We start from the raw sequence: 14,481 nt of genomic DNA, 5'->3' as shown, positions 1-14,481 counted from the left end.
TCCCTTTTATAGAGTAGAGGTATAGGTCCCTGAATCATGAGGTATTAAATTATGATTGATATTAAGGATTAGAAAACAAAGGTATTTTTTCCTATAGTGGTCAAGAAAGGTGACTTGACCTCTAGATTGCAGAATAAAATCTCTTACATATTTAGAAAAGGTTTTACCTGATTCCAAGTCATCCTGTTCAACATTTGAGACCCAAACATACTATTTGACAAATACTGTCAACAAGGACATCTGTATTTAACCTTTCTCAACTTATATTTCTAAATTTCTGTTTTGTTATCTCACCAATAGTAAGAAAATTAACCAACAAACTGCCTGATCTTTTGAGCAAGATTGAAAGTATCAACCAACAGCTGTTGCCACTGGGCAACATCTCTGATAATGTGGACCACATTCGAGAGCTAATTCAGCAGGCCAGAGATGCTGCAAATAAGGTAGGTGTGCCCGGCATTGCCAGGCACCTAAGCTCCTTCTTTGATAAGTTACCACATTCATCAGGAAAGGAAGGGCATTTATTTACTCAAGAACCTGTTGTTTTTCTTGCCCTAATTCTTTGGTTGCTTGAAATGTGAAAGTTGATTTCCCCCTGTCGTCCTTCAAATGTGCACAACAATCTCATCCCCATGATCTGGCATGTCAGGGACCGGAAGCCATTTCCTCCCCACTGAGTTTATGCAGACAGTGAGAAGGGTTTTCCTCCAGGCACCAGCTAGTAAACTACAAGTTCAAGTAAGGGTTCTGTAATCAGAATAGGCTGATATGATGCTGCACAGGACCTACTTTCTTGCTGTAACTTGAAAGTTGTAGAATCCACTTTTATTGAGGATGCAGGAATAGTTCCTACCAGCATCACCAGTGTTCCGAACATGGGATTACAGCAATTTTCCATCACAGGAGCACTGATCCATCAGCCTTTCTCATTTTAACCTGACATTAACATTATTTACTTGAATTCCTGACACGTCTCTCCCACAATTTGTTTTGTCCTCACAAAATATTAATGAAATATCATTTATTTTTCAGCCACCCCCCATGAGAGATTTGGAGATAGAGGGTTGGAAAACCAAGTCATAATATCACTGCCCTGGAGGCACTGTCATTTATCTCTAGGCTCCATATTACGTTTTGTTAGCCTCAAATTCTGCCCCTTTTTTTAGGAAAGAGAAGTAAGTACTGTCAACATAAAACCTTTTCTTCGGCAAGAAAACAAAGAGCATAGGCACAGTTAGCTTTTGCTCTTCTATATTCATTCACTAACTTAGTCAACAAAATTTGATGTGTATGAAAAGCACAGTGGTCAAGAGCCAGTGAGCCAAGCCAGGAAATATTACCCATTTTCTCCACTGTTATGTGCTTTGGTCAAACCAAGCCAGACTGCCTTGGTTTTGATCCTAGTTCCATCACTTATGAGCTCCGAGGCCTTGGGCCAGCCACTTCACCTCGCTGTGCCTCAGTAGCTTCATCTGTAAGCAGAATAAATAATAATACAGGCCTCATGAGAGTGTTAGGATTAAATGAGCTAATGTAAAACAGCTCCTGGCTAATAGTACTATGTAAGTGGATAATAAAAAATAATCAGCAAGTGCTTTTGAACACCTGGCTTGCATGGCACTCTCCTGAGGACCCAGGTTGCTCTCCAGCTGCTGCAAGCGGCAGTTGGTGAAAAGACTACACTAAGAGGCTGGATAAAGGTGTGTTGTTAGGTTTTGGAAATACCAATTTCTACCTAGAGAGGCTAAGAATAGTACGAAAGGACGCATATAAGAATGTTCAATGCAACACAGCGTATAATCACACAAAAATCATTGGGAAAAACCCAAATGTCCATCAATAGGACATGGATAAAATTGTGATAAATTTATACAATGAAAGACCATACAACAGTAAACATGAGCGAGCTGGAGCCAAGTGTATCAACACGGATAAATCTAAAAACAGTGAATGAGTTTCATGAGTTTTTAATCCCGGTCTAGGAGACACGCACACTCCTGTGTTCCTTATCCTGACAGCTTGACAAAGGCTCATGCATGTTTGAAAGGAGTAGCCGCTCTGAACACACCCACTTTCCTCCCGGTGCACGGTTAACACCATAGATCTTACTCCTTCGCAGGTTGCTATCCCCATGAGATTCAATGGAAAATCTGGAGTAGAAGTCCGACTGCCAAATGACCTGGAAGATTTGAAAGGATACACATCTCTTTCTTTATTTCTCCAAAGACCTGAGTCAGGAGAAGATGGAGGGACTGAGAATATGTTTGTGATGTACCTCGGAAATAAAGATGTAAGTATTGCTTTGATACTTCTCTTGTTTTTAAAAGAATATGGTTTTGAGATGTGAGACACCCGTGTGTCACTGCCATGGACACAGCAGGAGGAAATCCCACCAACGTGTCAACAAACTCCACTACCTCTGATGGTGCCACAAGGAGCTTTCTGTCAATCATGGATTATTATCTGCTGGCAGATCTAGAGGCCTTACCAGAGGCGCCCAACACATGGGCACACGTGTACACATGTGTGTGCCTATGAGCAAATATACACCTGGGGTTAAAGATCAGCCCCTTTCACCACGTGACCAGGGCAGCAATATCAAGGCTTCGTGGGAATCAACAGTTCTCCCTCACAGAATTGTGACCCTGTTCTCTTGCTCAGAACGTCTAGCCCTAGCCCTTTCTCAAGTCGGTGGGGTGACAACCATCTGTGGATGGAGACTGGAGCAAATGAAGCCTCTCCTACCTAATTAATCAGAAATCCAGTTGCCCCATCTCTACAATTCTAAATTCTTTAAACTGCTACTGTTTCAGGCATTTTGAAGAGTTTATTTTAGCACTTAATCCCCCCACTTAAAATACATTTCTTCAACCTAATTGTCAGGAAAAACTAATTACTGATTGGGTTAGGATACAATTTTTAGAAAAGAAATATCTGAAAATTCTGTCAGTTAAATGGTTGGCTGCCATTAGTGGACACTGTATTTAAAGATTCCTAAAATCAACACAGTTATTAATCACTCTTTCTGCTTCGAGGGGTTGGTACTTCATTTGTAGCTTTCTTATGACATGACTTTTTGCTTTGTATGTGACAAAATACACATTACTTTATTCCTTCAATAAATTTATACCATATACCTACTAGGTGCAGCACCCTGTATTTATGATAAACAAAAATTTGTTTCATGAGTGTACTTAATGTACACTTAAAACTGGTTGAAATGGTATATTTTACCATAATTTTTTTTAATCCTCACCTGAGAATATGCTTCGTCATTGATTTTAGAGAGAGGAAGAGAGAGAAACATTGATGTGAGAGAGGAAAACCTATCAATTGCCTCAATTGGTTGCCTCTCGAATGCGCCCTGACTGGGATCAAACCTACCACCTTTTGGTGCCCTGGACGACGCTCCAACCAACTGAGCCACATCAGCCAGGGGTATTATACCATCATTTACCAAAAATTTGTATCTACCTTAAAGTGCTCATATTCTAACAGGGAGAAAAGATACATATGTAGCCGTGATAATACAGGGTGCTAGGTGTTGTAACAGAGGCATGTACACAGTATTGAGGGAATGTTGTATGGTACAGGGAGAAAAAATGGCTTATTTCCCTTACCAGACTAAAATCTAATGGAGACCCGAGTCCATATCTGGTTCATCTTTATGGCAGGTGCTTGGCAAATATTTGTAGAATAAATGAGTGCACTATATACCACGAGCAAAGACAGCTCAGGCATTATGAATGTTAAGTGTTCTGTGTATATTATTCTGAACAAGGATACACCTCATTTATTCTGCCTGCCCAAGGCTTATTGTATAAAACTCACTTGTTATTTGAAATGCACTCTCTTGGAATGAGAAGTTGAGAGAATACATATGTCAAGGGCTCTGAGGTAGACTTTATCCCGCCAGGCCTCCAGGGACTACATCGGCATGGCAGTCATAGATGGCCAGCTCACATGTGTCTACAACCTGGGAGACCAGGAGGCGGAACTTCAAGTGGACCAGATCTTGACCAAGAGTGAAACTCAGGATGCAGTTATGGACCGGGTGAAATTTCAGAGGTACAAGTCTGATAGACTGCTGCTCTTTGCTAACCTGACTTACACTTGCTGAACTTCAATTGCACATGTTGATGAACCCCATTTTTAGAATCTTAGCTTTGATTTTTTTCATTTTTGCATAAATGTTTATATAAATCTACTATCTAATTTATTTTTAAACAGAATCTATCAGTTTGCCAGGCTTAATTACACCAGAAAAGCCACATCCAGTAAACCAGAAACAGCTCAATTCTATGACACGGACAATGGAAATAGCAACACACTCCTCGATTTGGATCCTGAAAATGTTGTATTTTATGTTGGAGGCTACCCACCTGATTTCAGAGTAAGTGCAAATTTTATTTCACTGAGTGACAATATTTACATTTTTATTTGTTATGATGGCCTCTTGTCTCTACTGATCAATTGTATATAAGATGGATTTAACTATGTATTCTTAAAGCTTATTTAGGGGTAATAGCTAATACTTAAGTACTTCCTTGTGCAGTGATATATGCTAAGCATATGAGTTTAAAAAGCATCGTTATCATTCCCACTTCACAGATGAGGAAACTGAGACAAAGAGGTTGAATAACTTGCCCAAGGTCATACAGCTGGTAAATAGTAAAGCCAGGGCATTTGGTTCCAGGGTCCACATTCTTTTCTTTCTTTCTTTTTTTATCTTTATTGTTGAAAGGGTTGCAGATATCCTCTTTTTTCCCCATTGACCCCTTCTACCCTGCACCCATCCCCCACCCCAGGCCTTCACAGCATCCACATTCTTAACCCCTATGGCTATGTCTATGGTAAAAAGTAACAAAGTCATACTATTTCTTGGCCAATGTGATCATTGTCCTTTGTTCAATTAGTAGATTTTTTTGTTTCATTTTTTTCAGCTTCCTAGAAAACTTAGATTCCCTCCATACAAAGGTTGTATTGAATTAGATGACCTCAATGAAAATGTTCTGAGCTTGTACAACTTCAAAGAAACTTTCAATCTTAATACAACTCAAGTGGAGCCTTGTAGAAGGTAAACAAAGCCTAGACACTGTGTCTCTATGACTGTGATTTGTATAGCTTGCAGGTCTGTTACATTACAAAGGATGGGCATTGACTTGCTGTTGATGTCACTGGTTGCTTTGGGCCAGTAGTTCCTAAATTATGCTTGCACGCAACAGTGCTATTCCATCCCTAAAATCTAATGGTAGTCTTTTCTTCATTTGTAGAATATGTTAAATTGATAGAGTTTTCTCAATTTAAAAATAATAATTTTTTCTTAAATTTTTGGTGCCTCCTACCACAAAATGTTGAATGTGGGATTGGTACCTGATTTAGGCGCAAAAGTATGTATTTACTGTAATTTTTTTTTCAATGGTCCACATAGTACACTGTAACTTTCTAGGTACTCTGACACCTGGACCTAATGAAAATTGCTGCCTTGAGCTCCTGACCTTCCCTCTAGTTAAAAGGATTTGGAACATTCTAATATGGAACAGACTGCATATTTATTACTCAGAATAAAATTATTACATTTCAAGTTCATAATTTTGCTTATGTTTAAACTCTTCAGATGCTAGTCTACATCTTCCTAAGTAGATATTTCCAAAAGGTACTCTTGAATATTATCTTTATTGAATGAGGTTTTAATTATTATAAGAGCACATCCAGGAGAAGTAGCTGGCTGTTTTAACATTTTTCAGATAGCAGCATCTCATATTAATAAACAAACTTGTGTGGTAGTCCTGTGCTGCTTTGTTCTAACCTATGATGATTAATGTTGACAGGAGAAAGGAAGAGTCAGACAAAAATTATTTTGAAGGTACGGGCTATGCTCGAGTTCCAACTCAAACTTCAACTATAAGTGCTTCAGTCAAAACCTTTGGGCAGTCAATTCAGACCACTGTGGATAAAGGTTTGCTGTTCTTTGCAGAAAACCAGGTAATTTATATCAAGCATCTAAATACTAACAAATATGCCCATTCAATTGAGCAATTTGAGGGTAACTGGGTTATTTTTAACACCCAAGTAGATCTGAAATACAATGTGTAAATGTTATATGCATCCTTTCCCTTGGCCCAGTTCTTCTTTCTTTGGTTGTGGGAATATGTGTCTTAATAAGGCAAATAATCAGGAATTTGAGAACTTGCTACCAAAATGTGGAAGAAATCACCCCTTTTCCCATTCGATTCTCATTGTCAATTTCATTCTCTGAGAACTACTGTTTGCCTAATAATTTACTTATTCTGCATAAAAAATGTGAAGACCTCCTGGGGTTTCTGAGAGCTCGACTGTTTGACCTTTGGATGTTTGCATCTTGGTCCAACTCTTGCCAGGCTGTGTGAGATTGTCTTTATCAACCTGACCCTTGACTATCCAAGACATGAAAGCTTCTCTGCTGTCAAGCAGCTGACTTTCTTAGAGGCCATTCTTTAGTCTCCTAGTTTAGAAAAGTCCAGTGATGCTCTACAGGTGATCACTAGCGCCATCTGCTGGTAAATGGGCTGGGAATTGTCTGCTCCTCTAAATAGACCTTCTGTAGTTTGCTCCATTAGGTAGCATTTCTGGAGAAACGGGAATCTCCGTTGTAAGAATGTGGGATTCACAAGGCACTTGAGATTTTACCAGACCCTTCTATCTGAAGGGTGGGGACACAGACCTGGTCCAACTCTTCTCTCTCGGGTTGGTCTGGACCCTCCAGCAGCTTCCAAGGCTCAACCAGTTCTGATAGTTTGGGAAGGTCCTGACCTACCTGAAGATTGCAGAGAACTGAGATGTCACACAGCATCTTCAGGGCAAGGTGGCTGTTTTCCAAAGCAAGGTGTTCTTTGTACTACATTTTGAAGTTCTTTGAGACTAAGAACCAGAAATACTACTTATATAAAATGCCATTAGCAACTAGATAAGAGAAAATGATCTAAAGGGCTACTGTTAAGTAGGCTGGCTCATAACTGTCGGTGAGTTAGTGTTATTCTGTTATTTATGAGTGTGAGGAACCCTAACTGGCTTCCTAGGGCAAGGTTTACGATCCAGGTAAGGACTGATTTTTCTATTAGATAAGCACTCTGGCAGTAGACTTCAAAGAGAGGCCCTCTTATCAATAGGGAACTTTGCGAGAGCCAACCTTCAAGCCCTGCAGGAGAAATTCCTCAGCTTATCTTTCCTCCAAGGAAATGGCTGGTTTAAATATGTGCCTTACACCATGAGGCGGATGCACAACAGACCAAGACCAACATGATTCCTGCCCTCAAGGACCTTGTGTGCTAGATGGGAAGACAAATATTAAAGTTACACTCGTTAGCTGGTTAATTACATCATCACAATGGTGACGAGCAATATAGAGGGAGAGTTTGAGGTGAAATGAGGATGTGTAACAGAATAGACTTTCTTGAACAAAGGATGCTTAATCTGAGACTTGGAGGACAAGTAGAGACATCATATAAAGAGGAAAAGGGTGATCCATGTGGGGAGAGGGGCTGGAAGAAGGCCCAGACATGGGAAAGGCAGGGAGCACTGGGGAGTGGAATGGTGGCCCATGTGGCTGGGACACAAAGAGCCGGAGGGACCACAGAGAAATAAACCTAAAGAGGTGGTCAGGGCCTCAGAGCACCTGATAGGGAGTTAGGGCTTTATTCCGAGAGCAAAGGAGAATAGTGTGCTCACGCTGGCATTTTCAAAAACCTCTTTGGCTGCAGGGTGGAAAGTGGATTTGAGAAGGCACAGAGTGGACATGGGGGGACAGTGTGTTATTGCTGTGCAGTCCAGCTGAAGGAGTTGTGGCTGAGACCAGATGGCATGAAATGGAGAGAGTTAAGAAAGGGCAGAACTGCTAAGATTTGTTTGGATGGGAGAGAGGGGGAAGAGTCAAGAATGACTCCCAGTGGGTCTGTGGTCCCATCAGTGAGTATCAGTAGTGAGAGAGAGAAAGAAGGGAGAGAGCGTGAAGGGCAAGACACGGGCTTGGCAGCAGGTGGGAGGCATGTAGATCATAAGCTCTGTTAGAGATATTCTGAATTTGAACATCTATGAGTCATGCCAGCAATAACAGTCAGGTAACCAGATGCACAGACCTGGTACTGTAAAGACAGGTCTAGGCTGGAGAAAAACATTTGGGCTTCACGGGCACACCTGAATTAAAGCCACGGGAGTGTCTGTGATTGTGAGGCAGAGAGTGGTGGGAGGAAGAGGTCCTGTGCAGGATCCCCAAAGAACCCCCAACACTTACATGGAAGATTAGAAGGGGGATGAGCCAGCAAAGGAGACCGAGACATAGTAATAAGTCAGAAAACAGATGGTAGAAAATGCCTGGGGCTTAAGTAAGACCATACCTCTTTCCAAAAGGTAGCATTCATGTTGTCACATGATATTAATGATCTGTATCTTTTCAGTTTCCATTTTTACATGCTGGTTATAGATCACTATGACACAAAATCATAATAGGTAGCATTTATTGTGTCCTTCCTGTGTGCAACCACCATATATGATGTTTGGCAAGACTTACAACGTTTAACTGTCACACCCGTCCCAGGAGTTGGACCTTGCAGCACTATTGTCCCTTTTAACTAAGGAGGCAGCTGGAGCTGAGAGCAGCCTGTAACTTGAGCGCCAGTGCTCAGGTCTTCCTCCGTTGTATCTCCTGGTAATCTGCATTGTTTCCTTGCTCTAGGATCAATTCATCTCTCTAAATATAGAAGATGACAGTCTCCTGGTGCTATACAAACTGAATTCAGAGCCACCAAAAGAAAAAAGAATTAAAGAGCCCATAAGCAATGGGAAAGATCATTCGGTATGTCCTCAGTCTGTTTACTTGAATTGTTAAATATCCTTAGTCCTTTAAAATTAAGTCAGTGCCCCAAGCACTTTTCTTTTACCAGATGAGCTTATTAACTGAGGGACATGTCTTTTTAAAATTTGAACATTTGGGTATAAAATATATAACGTGTATGTGGCATATATAAAACATGATTCATTTCAAATGCAAACATTTCTATTAAAATGTTTTAATATTACATTTTATGTAAAAGTGCTAATGTCAGAGTCTTCCTAACATGTATATAAATGAATCTGAAGGAAGACAAAAAACATAATAGCTCTGAGGCACTATGAATAGAATTTTTTTTCTCATTGCTCATTAAATCTCCTCTCATTTATTTCAGATTCTGATCAGAATTCCAAAAGCCATGAAAAGTATGTACATAAGTGTGGATGGTATCCCCAGTATGATTGCTGGTGAAATATTTGATTTCAACACATATTATCTGGGAGGAATTCCACTTTCAATCAGGGAAAGGTAAGATGATTTTTTTTTTTTTTTAAGGAAGCAGACAGCTACTGATTAGTTTGCCTTTTTTAATTCTAGCAATGAACAAACACAGAAAGTTAGCTTTTCAGTATTAACAGTGTTAGGCAACAGAGTAAAACAGGCTATAAATACTGGATAACGGGACTGGCCATTTGAAAGGGGGAGAGAGGGGAACTGTGTGCCACCCCCATTGTCGTTCTTGGGAGGAGAGAAACCACAGGAATATAGATGGTGTTGACAATGCTGCCAATTAGAGTGGAGGCTGTGGCCCTGGAGTCCTTCAAGGTAGTGTGACAAGCAGGCCTGGGCACGGAAAGCTGGGGTTGCTGCCTTTGGGAAGGATCTCTAGAATGTAAGGCACACCTGTGTTACCTGCCCTCTTGTATGTTATTGAGCATAGACTAGGTATAGACCGTTTCTCAGGTTAATGAATACGTGAATGAATTCAATTCATTTGAAAACGGGAAAAGCTTATGCTGAATGAGAAAAAGACAAACAAAAACAACAACAACAAAAAACACTTTGAGAATGTAGCTTAAAAAAGCTTTTACGTTTTATTTGTATCCTCCAAATAACTGCTGATAATGTATGGAAAGAAGATGCCCTGGAAGGGTTAGTACAGCCTCACGACTAAGCTAAGAAAGTCCCAGAATGTTCAGTTATTACTTTTATGTCAAATCTGCGGGGGGAGAGCCATGGGCATTCCAAGTGCTGCGGGTACACAAACTGTGTATGCGTAAGGCTCAGGGGCTTCCAGGGATGCCTGCTTGTGTGACACACTGACCACCTCAGGCCAGTCCTCAGCCTTCCCCAGCCTCCTGGCCACAGCTGTACCGTGGGCGCAGTAATCGCCTCTCTCTCAGGGCGGTTGTGGGATTCAGAGTAGTTCGCACAGTGCCTGGCACATGGTAAGTGCTCAGTAAATGTGAGATCAGAAAATGTCTCCCTTGAAAGGTTATTGTGAGGATAGCATAACAGTACCTTTCACAAAAATAGGCACCTTGTATCTGTTAGTGGCCTTTCTTTCCCCCTTTTCTTTTCTGCCACCTTCTTCCTTCAACCTATACTTTATGGAAAGAAGGGCATCAGGAGGTGCTGATGGGTCTAAAACACGTTGAAATGCAAGAGAGGTTGGATCTAAATGTATGCATAAATAGACCCGCTCCGGGAACCCACACGCACTCTCCTCCTCTTCTGAGGCAAAAAGCCACCTTTATAAAATAATTAGGCTCATGCTGCAATTCTGTTGAGGATTCATTTCTGCCTTTTCCTTTAATGAGATTTAATTTTATGCATATTACATGTAGCTAAACTGCTTATAATGAATTGAATAAAAATGAATGCAGACACCCTTCCATTTAGAAAAGTGAGCTGCCTTAGGGATTTATAATGAAATCAGCTTTCTGTTTTTCTTAGTACATCATTTGTTTAAGAAACACAAATATTTGCCTGGACTTCAGTGGGTTCATGTGTGTTAATGTTTTATGTGAATTCAGCTTCAGACAGAGCCAGACGTGAAATCAAAGGGGCAACGCCAGGGCAGCCGCCTAGGAAGAGCTGCTTGGAAGTGGTTCTCATTACGTGATTGCACTGATATGGGGTAGTCACTGAGTCTGCCTTCTTACATAGAGTCCCTGCTCCGTACCAAGCACCAACTGCGTGTGTTACACATATCAACTCATTTAAACTCCTGACAACCGTAGGAAACATTAAATATTCCCATTGTATAAATGACAAATAGAGGCACAGAGAAGTTGTATAGCCTGCTCAGGCAGCAGAGACAGGACTTGAGCCCAGGCAGTCTGGCACCAGGGCCCACAGCTCCAGACAGCTCTAGGGCTACACTACCTTGTCTCTGAGAAACACCTCCTGTGTGTTCATGACCATGGGCCACATATCGTCCCAGGCATTCACTGTGCATCAATGTGTTTAATCCTCACAGTAATCCCTTGCCCAGGTAGCCCAGTTAGGAGGTGGTGGATACAGCATGTGAGGCCAGACAGTGCTTTCCAATGTTCAACTTGGCATCGGTTCAATACCAAACCGAATTTTTCCTAATTGTCTAGAACCAAAAAGTAACAGTTTGTTTTTTCTGAGTTTAGCTTAGAAGTAGACAGAAAAAAAGCTAACTTAAAAGTGGCTAAACTTAAAATTAGACAGGAAAAAAAGGGCATAAAGTTTTCTAGAGCATGCCCGACTCTAACAAATTACTTATTTATTAAGCTATTAACATATATTAATTAATATTTATAGTATATTAATTTATTAATATACTTTCTAGTCACCATGCACTGCCATGACTCCCAGGGTGGGAGAGCAATCCTAGATATTGTATATCTTCTCTGTCTCTATACCTTTTGAGGACACTGGCCATTCTTTTGTGAACACTATTGTGTTCACTTTTGAAGCTGAGAATGCAGAATCCCACAGAAAGGACGTAGATTTTCCCAGCATCACAAAATAAGTAGCATTTTAGAAATCCTATGAGAACTGATGACCGTAAAATACATCCTTGTTTATGGGCAAGAAGTAGCAGAGGACAGTGTTTCAGCTCCAGTTCTCAGGTAAGCTTGGTCTGGTACATCTCGGTCCTTTTTTGTGTCCCAAATCAGGTTTAACATTTCTACACCTGCTTTCCGAGGCTGCATGAAAAATCTGAAGAAACCCAGTGGCGTGGTTAGGTTGAATGATACTGTGGGAGTAACAAAGAAGTGCTCAGAAGACTGGAAGGTATGTGACGAGTTCATAACCTTACAAGGGAGTGTCCCCCAACCACCCATTTTTGGTATTCGTTAAAACATCAGCTTTGGACTCCTTTCTGGTAGCACACAGTGTTACTGTGAACTGGCTTACATACACTCCCCACGTACTTGCAAAACCTCTTTAGGTTTGCATATGAAATTTGTAGGAAAGGAGTAATACTAATGACACACAAAGAAACCTGCAGATGATCAATAAATTGCCATTCAGAAAAGCAAACTTAATTCTCCTCAAGGCCTCATAAACCACATTAATCAGTTGAGGTGCCCTGACATAGGATAAGATCTGTATTTCAGCCATTAAATGATTGCAATGCCAGTCATTTATTCCGTGTTTGCATTTCAGCTCGTGCGATCTGCCTCATTCTCCAGGGAAGGACAATTGGGCTTCACCAATTTGGACTTCCCATTGTCCAGCCAGTTCCAGGCCTCCTTTGGGTTTCAGACCTTTCAACCCAGTGGCGTGCTATTAAATCATCCGGCAGGGGTATGAAACATTGCATGAATACTGAGCAAGATTTAAACCCGACTCAACATCTGATGTCAAAAGCAATAGAGAGATTTTGAACATAAATTAGTTGGGCGTTTTATCTATCTTCACATGGTCAATGCCATTGTATATTTCAACTATGAAGGTTGAGCTATACACCCTGGAGTAGGTCCTAAAGGAAATCGGGTTTAGAAAGTACATTGTAGTTCACAGAATTGAATTTGTGTGTATTCATGGGCTCATTTTTATTCTTTGTTAGATTTATTTTTTGAGTCAAGGTGAATTATAACTGTTAAAAGTTATAATGTAGCTTAAAGTTTTAGATCTAGCCCGGCCGGGCGTGGCTCAGTAGTTAAGCATCGACCTAGGATCCAGGTGATCAGGGTTCGATTCCTGGTCAGGGCACATGCCCGGGTTGCGGGCTGCAGCTGATCAATGACTCTCTCATCATTGATGTTCCTATCTCTCTCTCTCCCTCTCCTTTCCTCTCTCTGAAATCAATAAAGATATATTAAAAAAAAGAAATAGATCTAAGGAAAAAATCAGAATGTATCTCCATTATTCCTTTTTTATTTCATGAAAGGTAGCTCTTCTTTTCATGCAGCAGCTTATTGGACAATATTCACATCCAGGAAATGGGAGAAAAGAAGGTCCTTTGCTCTTTGATCATGTACAACAGAGCCACAGAAATTCTCTTCAGCAAGGAGATACCTCTATACCTTAAGAGAATTTAGCTAGTGCAGTTACATAGGTGTAGAAGTCAACTAATACTTAGAAATCTCCTTGTAGAACACGTGGGATTTTAAAATAGAGGTAGAAATAGCATAGTGCCATTCTGGATTTGTGTCTTCAGAATTTCCAGCACAACAGATATCTAGTATTTTTTTAAAAAGAATATAAATGTATGGTAATATGGCATTTATTTATTTTTTTAATTTATCTTTATTGTTGAAAGTATTACAGATGTCTCCCTTTCTCCCCATTTATCCCCTCTACCTGGCATTCACCCCTGCTCCCTCCAGTCCTTCTCTACACTATTGTCTGTGTCCATGGGTTGTGCATATATGCATATAAGTTCTTTGATTAATCTAGTATTTGTTGAAAGGAAGGATGGTAGCTGACTCTGTGGCTTTGTCATATTAGAAAGCCTTTCCTCTCTTGACTTCTTTGCTCATTGGCCTTTAGAGATCTTTTTTTTCAAAAACTAGTGCTAAAGAAGCACATGCTAGCATTTAGATGGTGAGAATGGCTTTTCCATCAAAACAGGATGTTTTGATCTACGCTTTTGACCCCCAACACTCGTTTCTTCTGCTGAGGGTAGGGACACTTAGTACACAATATACAAAATGGTCAAAAGCAGATGGAAGAATTAATTGGCTTAGTAAAAGATGAGATCAATCCTAGGCAATGCAGGAATCCTAGAAATAGCCTAGGAACATGGCCCTCAACTTCATAATTGGTTAGCTAAGAAATGCATATAAATTAGCATTCTTTTATCTAATTCACAAGGAATATTGCCAACTGGAAAAAAAAAAAACCATAAAATGAAACTGGCACCGCACACTGTAAAAATTGTTTTAGACTAAAAACTCACTGAAGAATTACATCTTGCTGAAAACTGTAAAAATGTACTTGGTGGAGAAAACATCAACAAAATTAAAGTGACAGCTGCTAAAACTACACATATTTTTTTATTAAGAATTAACAGAAAGAATCAAATCATCTTGCCAGAATTTAGATCTGCAGTTTTACCTTGGAAAATTGAACTTCCTAGAAATTATGACCAGAAAATAAAAAATTTATGACTGAAGAGATCACTGTTATAATCACATGGGAAAAAATGATGAATCAAGTTTTCATTCTAAAGTTTGTTCAGAAAAGAATTG

The 14,481-nt window shown here is 40.2% G+C and overlaps 1 protein-coding gene across 2 annotated transcripts in view; it reads left to right on the top strand.

Annotated features, from left to right (window-relative positions):
- LAMA3 (laminin subunit alpha 3) overlaps window positions 1-14,481 on the top strand; it is a gene marked incomplete at its 5' end in the record, with an annotated part of 187,030 nt that overhangs the window by 152,635 nt on the left and 19,914 nt on the right. For both annotated transcript variants that reach the window (XM_081148996.1, XM_081148997.1), the window contains 10 exons: window positions 301-443; window positions 2,120-2,290; window positions 3,917-4,068; window positions 4,231-4,393; window positions 4,944-5,077; window positions 5,832-5,985; window positions 8,711-8,830; window positions 9,201-9,334; window positions 11,959-12,076; window positions 12,452-12,592. In XM_081148996.1, coding sequence (XP_081005122.1) covers window positions 301-443; window positions 2,120-2,290; window positions 3,917-4,068; window positions 4,231-4,393; window positions 4,944-5,077; window positions 5,832-5,985; window positions 8,711-8,830; window positions 9,201-9,334; window positions 11,959-12,076; window positions 12,452-12,592 — 1,430 coding nt within the window. The remainder of the gene's footprint in view (window positions 1-300; window positions 444-2,119; window positions 2,291-3,916; window positions 4,069-4,230; window positions 4,394-4,943; window positions 5,078-5,831; window positions 5,986-8,710; window positions 8,831-9,200; window positions 9,335-11,958; window positions 12,077-12,451; window positions 12,593-14,481) is intronic.

The sequence above is a fragment of the Miniopterus schreibersii genome, assembly GCF_964146895.1.
Source record: "Miniopterus schreibersii genome assembly, chromosome: 10".
Taxonomy (NCBI): domain Eukaryota; kingdom Metazoa; phylum Chordata; class Mammalia; order Chiroptera; family Miniopteridae; genus Miniopterus; species Miniopterus schreibersii.
This window is presented reverse-complemented; position numbering and strand designations above follow the sequence as displayed.